Here is a 6323-nt window from a genome sequence, read left to right as displayed (position 1 = left end):
TCAAAATGTTTTAGTTAAAAAAATCAAAATGTAGAAAGTTGGCAAACCTTTTTAAAAGTGCCCGTACAAGCGTGCACCAGAGTTACGAGTTTTGAACTAGATCCTCCATATGTAACCAACTTGTGCTTGGAACAGTCCCTTAAGAACTTTTAAATTATGAAAAACTTGCTGAAGAATTAGAACATAATTGGTTAAAAATGAATTAGAAATGAAATAACTCAATCAGATGAAACTTATAAAAATATATAACAAGTTTAAAAAAAATTTTTAATCATTCTCAGGCTCACAAAAATTACCACCTCCTCCCAAAAAATCTAAGCAAAAGTATTTGATAATAAGTTGCAGTATCTCCCCTGGAGTGTGTGCACGGGCACACAAAAGAAAATGATGATATGCAAAACTAGTGAATTAAAAAATTAGTTTTCACCAATCCATCCTTTTACAACTTAGTTTTCAACCACTTTCCTGAAATCCCTAAAGGACTAGGGGATAGTAATGTAAGAACAGAGTAGAGTTAGTTTAAAGAATGTCCCAAAGACCACACTCTTGACAAGGCTAGTCTCTAAAAATACAGATTGCTCCATTACTAATTTCCTATTAAATGTGGCTGCCCAGATTCCCGGTCCTGTTACCTTTGGCGTGTGCTTCCCCCTGCCCAGAAATGACTGCGATTGGCTTTTAGTGAAGGAATTCTGGGTGGAATTTGAAAACCCTGAGGAATAATAGGGCCCTTGTTAAGGATGGGGTAGAACGAGGTAATTGAATTCTTATTTCTGCCAGAGTTGTTTATCTAGAGCCAACATGCCAAGCGTGGTCATTGAAAANGTAAGTACACAGAACAAAATCTGTGTCCTCCGTGAGTGTGTTCTGTTCTGATCTTCACAAAAGATTTTTTTTTTTTGCTGTCTTTTTCTGTTTAGAGGAAAGAAGTGGCTTTCTAAAGAAAAATCACCTTTCTCTTGAGTTTTGTTAAAATGTTTTCTGTTCCACACCACAAAAGGAAAGCTGAAGTAATTTAGGTAACAATAATCCAGACTAGCAAATAAGAAACTTCTGAACGATTGGTGTGGAATCTGCCCAAAAGGGAACTTAAAATAGTAAAAGTTACAACTTTTAAAAATTCTCAAGTTTTCATCTTTTAAAAACATTACAAGGTGACTAATATACAGCAGAGTTGACAGGAAAGAGAGTACATGGATTGGGTTTTTGTGTAGAAATAGATGATGGTAGAAGCAAAGTTTGATGCAGATTAAAAGTGTCTAATACTATTAACTTTTAAAAATCAGGAGAGTAAATCTGTTTGCCTCAGTCACTGATAGCAGCCCATCAGAGTTTCTACTGTACAAGTAACACAGACATCTCTGAGCACATGGGAGATTTGGAAACAATGCAGCTCTCAAGAAGGATGGATGGCTCAAAAAATTCTATATTTGCCAATATTGAGGAAAGAAATGGTGATATATCTAAAGAAAATAACAGAGAAGCACAAAAGATGGAAGAAATCAGTTGGCTTAAGTTGACAGTAGTTTGTGAAAAAGCTGTGGAATTTGTGAAAATTAAAAAGAACCAAGAGTATTGCCACACTGCTAGATCAAAATGGGCAAGAGTCCTGCCATGTCCTGAGTCGCTCAGACCATATCTGCAATACTGACTTACATTTCAGAGAAAAGCCAAACAACGGGAACAAATTTTTCGTTGCACAGGCACATGTTCATAAATGACCACAAAAGCTCCATCGGTAGTGACTTTGGAGTTACAAATAAATTTTAGCAATTAGGTGAATCCACAAATAATTAGGAGCCATTAGGACCAGGTCAGGAGCGTCCCTGTTTTGTAGATTAGGCAATTGGTGAAGTGATTTGAAAATTGTGGGTTGAAACTTAGATTGGAACCAGGTATGTAGTAATGTTGTTATGTCACTCGAGCCAAGACTTCTCTGTTGGTACTTTTTAAAAGCAACTTTATTAAGGTATAAATTTCTCACAGTAAGAGTCAAACATCTTAAGTGTACAGTTCAATAAATTTTGACAAGTGTATATACCCTCGTAACCACCACCACATGCAAAATAGAGGATATTTCCATCACCCCAAAAGGTTGCCTTGTACCACACCCCTCTCTACCAGACAATTATTGTAACTATAATTTAGATCTGCCTTTCCTAGTGTTTCAAAAAAATGGAATCACACAGAATACACTCTCTCACTCAGTATATTTTTGAAGTACAACCATGTTGCATGTATCATCAATTCATTCTTTTTTATTGTTGAGTATTTCACTGTGGATATGCCCCACAATTTATTTATTCACCTGTTGATAGACATTTCAGTTGGATTGTTTTCAGTTTGGGGTGTTATGAATAAAGCTGCTACTAAATTTCAAGTATAAGTTTTTCTGTGGATATGTGTTTTTTGTTTCTCAGGTAAATATCTAGCAGTGGGATTTCTGGGTCATACGATAAGTGTGTGTGTAGATTTGTAAGAAACTGCTAAACTATTTCCCAAAGTGATTATCCCACTTTACACACCCACTAGTAATGTAGTTGAGTTACATTTGTTCCACATCCTCACCAATATTGATATTGTAAGTCATTTTAATTTTTTATGGGTTTTTTTGTTTGTTTGTTTNAAGACATAGGTCCATGACTTTCCTGTTTTCTGTTTCTCTCTTTCTTCTCCAGAGTAAACTTTGTAGAAGTAAGCTTCCCCCCTTGTAGCCACGCCCCTTCTTGCAGTTGGACTCATCCACCATGTTAAAAAAGGAGAACAAGAATCTCTGGGCCTTTTGGATAAAAAGAGAGCAAATGCGTTTGGGGTATGAAAAAGAAGGAAGGATTCTCCCGACTAGAAGGAAGATTCATTCTTTTTTATCCCAATGTTTTAGTTTCAGAAAAAGATGAAAGGGGCTAGCTCCTAAATCTGAGTGTCATCCCAGTGGCTGTCAGCAGGCACCAAGCTTGCATTCATCACCCACCATGTGCCCTGTCATGCCATCTTTAGAAACTCCATCTCTGATGTGTCTGGCTTATATTACAGAATTGAAGACCATTTCTCCAGTCACTGGCCTGTGTATTTTCAGTAGCATTCAAACATAGCCTGTAATATGTGTGTCACCTATATCAGCTTCTGCTTCAATGGGGGAAACTCTTCTAGTGTCAGTATGTATGTGTGTGGACCCATACCTCACCGCTGAGTAAATCCCATCTTTTCTTTTTCAGTAACTGTGGCCTCTTCAAATGGGAACGGGATGCAATGCTAAAGGTATGTCATTTGCAAGGCAACTAATTTTAGTGACCCATGCGAATAATATCTACCCATTTCTTACTAAACTATTTTCATTTTTCTAGGAAAAGACAGGTCCCAAGATAGGAGGAGAAACCCTGTTACCAAGAGGAGAAGAACATGCCAAATTTCTGAATAGCCTTAAATAGCCCTGCCTTCAAACAGGTACCCACAACTACATTGCTTTTTGTGGTTCTGGGAAAGCAAGGTGGTGGGCCTGCGATGCCCGTGTTCCTGACTGACACAGTCACAGCAAATACTTGTTAAACCTACAGGCTTTGCCTACTTACTTCCCTCCGTTGTGTTGGTTTGACACCACATTTAACATTGACCTTTAAGTGGAAAATCAAGATGTTATTGTCTTCTGTGTTCTTAGCCAGTGATGGCTGCATTCACACAATTTTTTTGCCCAAAAACTGGAAGGTCAATCAAGAGCTGGTTTCTGTATCTCTTGGATTATAGTGTGTGTGGTGTCGCTTCTTGAATCGCAGTAAGGTTCTAGTGTTTATGTGGGACACAGAGGCAAAATAATTAATTTAGTTCACCTCAGGTAAGATCCTTAACTTCTGGGCTTCAGCTGCCTTAAAATGAGGAAGGCTGGACTAAGTGATCTTGAAATGTGTCTTTCAGCGCTCAGATTCTATAAATATATGTAACTTTTTCATCTAGATAATTATGATTATTGCCCTTGATTTGGTCTTCATGTACTGATATTACAAGCCAGGTTCCTTCTTTCTGTTCTATTATATTTGTATTGTTCTTTGAGATTAAGTCACTGAATCATGGGGCATTTCAATTCATATCTCTGTGTGGCTCTCTGGGCCCTTACAATATTGTGGAGCTCTGTAATGCAAATAACCTAAAATCATATCGTTTTTAAATATGGGTTTATTTTAAAATGGNAACATTGCAAACAGTGGCTAAGCAAGGGGGAAACCACTGCAGGTTTGGTGTTTGGCAGCCCCACAGGCATTTGCTTACCTCAGAATTCATCCGCAAAGAAGCGAAAGCCAGGGCATTTTAATGGTCAGAACAAAAGGCCTGTGTGTTTACCACAGCAGGCCCCAAGTTGATAGATACCCTTGGAAGGGGCCTGTGTTTGTGGGAGAGAGTGACTCGAACACCTGGGGTGGGTACGTCTTCTGGGTTTGTCACGATGAGGTCAGATGTGGTGGCGGTTGTAGAGATATGGTGGGTACAGGCCGTCATAATGCCACTGGCGCCATTGCTCAATAGCCTCCCGGCTTCTCTCTTCCTGTTCTGGAGAGGAGAGATGAAGGCATGTTAGGAGGGAGAGGACTCCGATCTGAGGAGAGCCACTGAGCTCTCCCGGCAGCTGTCAACTCAACCCGCCCTGTGGTGGCAGGAACCAGCTGTGCCTGTGTGCCTCTCGTTGACAGACATCAGATGTTAGCGCTGGAGGGCCTGAGAACATCAAGTCCAAAGGCTTCGTTTCAGGGATCAGGCCAAGACCTGTTTCAGATCAGGTGTAAGTCACAGAGCTGGTTGCCGAGAGAGCCGAGGCCAGGGTCTGGCATTCCAGTTCAGTGCTTTGCCTACACAACCAGCAAAGGGGGAGAGCCTTATGCAGAAACTGGCTCAGAGTTATTACTAAGGAACAAAATACAAAAGTGACAAACTAGTAATAATACAAATAGACTACATGCTGTACCATTGAAAAAATCTTGGAAGGAAGTAGTTGTCAACTTTGAATGATGGGATTATGAGTAATTTTTTTCCTCCATACTTTTTTGTTTTCTAAGCTTTAAAAATAATATTTTTAACACTAAACTGGAAAAGGGAATGGTTGAAGCAACTGTGGAGAAATCTTGGTAATTGCTGGTTCTGAGTGTTGTTTTTATGGAGGTTCATTTTCCTATATACTTTTACATGTATTTGAAGTTTTTCATAGTAAAAGGCTAAAGAGATCAGAATGGAGTTTTCAATGAGGAAGAAAGTCCCGATTTTACTGTCTTTGATAAGNATCTGATAAATAGCCTCACCTCTGGTGGGGTATTTTACAGTTGAGCAGCTTTTCCTCAAAGGAAAGTTGTCCTATACCACCTTGGAAGCTCAGCCTCAAAAACAGGCTGGACTGGATAGCCAGTGACCCAAGTCATGGGGGAAGCAGAGGCCCAGCGGTGGGGACTGGAAGATGGCCAACAGTGGGTGCTTATTCTTTATCTGGAGTCCTCTCTATCCCGAGTGCTGTGACCCCACAGGGGCACCTGCTTAAGTTGTTCTTAGCCTTCTGCGTCCTTGGTGTGGAATTCCTGAAGCTAGTTGACAGCGAGGACGGAAGCAGGAGAGATGCTGAGTCTGAGGCAGGAAGGCAGAGTGGTAAGGAGAGAAGAAAGGAGCACTGCTATGGGTTGTTATGTCCCTCCAAAAGATATGTGGAAGTCCTAAGCCCCGGTACCTGTGAATGCGACCTGATTTGGAAATAGGGTCTTTGCAGATATAATCGGTTGAAGATGAGGTTAGTAGGGTGGACTCTTAATTCAGTATCACTGGTGCCCTTATAAGAAGAGGAGAGACAGAGGGAAGACGATGGGAAGACATGGGAGAGCAGAAGGCCATGTGATAATGGGGCAGAGATTGGAATGCTGCTGCCACCAGCCAAGGAATACCTGTGGCTCCTAGAAGCTGGAAGAGGTGAGGAAGGATCCTCTCCTTGGAGGGGTGTGGCTCTGCCAACACCGTAATCTCAGACTTCCGGCCTCCAGAACTGTGGGAGAATACATTTTTATTGTTTTAAGCCACCCAGTTTGTGGTACTTTGTTATGGCAGCCCTAGGAAACTAATAGAAGCACTGTGAAGCAAAAAGGAGGTGATACCAAATCTTAAAACTTAAACTAATAGAGGCACTGTGAAGCAAAAAGGAGGTGATACCAAAACTTAATTTCATCTGATTTCTAGTTTGGGTTACAACTGGCCTTGCTGTAACCCTGACTTCTGATTAATGCAGTTAAAAACCACAGTTGAGGGCCGGCCGAGTGGCACATTGATTAAGAGCTGGCTTGGGATGCCAGAGGGCCCCGGTT

General features: G+C 40.7%; 2 protein-coding genes across 2 annotated transcripts in view; one reads left to right on the top strand and one right to left on the bottom strand.

Moving 5' to 3' along the window:
• The window catches only part of MCM10 (minichromosome maintenance 10 replication initiation factor), a 48316-nt gene extending 44141 nt beyond the window's left edge, over positions 1–4175 (top strand). Inside the window, exons 18-19 of the mRNA XM_019663417.1 lie at positions 3216–3258; positions 3345–4175. Of these exons, the coding sequence (XP_019518962.1) occupies positions 3216–3258; positions 3345–3428 (127 nt within the window). The 3' untranslated portion in view covers positions 3429–4175. The remainder of the gene's footprint in view (positions 1–3215; positions 3259–3344) is intronic.
• Positions 4176–4188: 13 nt separating this feature from the next.
• The window catches only part of UCMA (upper zone of growth plate and cartilage matrix associated), a 12583-nt gene continuing 10448 nt past the window's right edge, over positions 4189–6323 (bottom strand). Inside the window, exon 5 of the mRNA XM_019663409.1 lies at positions 4189–4539. Coding sequence (XP_019518954.1) covers positions 4442–4539 — 98 coding nt within the window. The 3' untranslated portion in view covers positions 4189–4441. The remainder of the gene's footprint in view (positions 4540–6323) is intronic.

The sequence above is a fragment of the Hipposideros armiger genome, unplaced genomic scaffold (genome assembly GCF_001890085.2).
Source record: "Hipposideros armiger isolate ML-2016 unplaced genomic scaffold, ASM189008v1 scaffold_390, whole genome shotgun sequence".
In the NCBI taxonomy this organism is placed as follows: Eukaryota; Metazoa; Chordata; class Mammalia; order Chiroptera; family Hipposideridae; genus Hipposideros; species Hipposideros armiger.
Note: the sequence above shows the minus strand (reverse complement) of the source record. Positions and strands in the feature narration are given on the sequence as shown.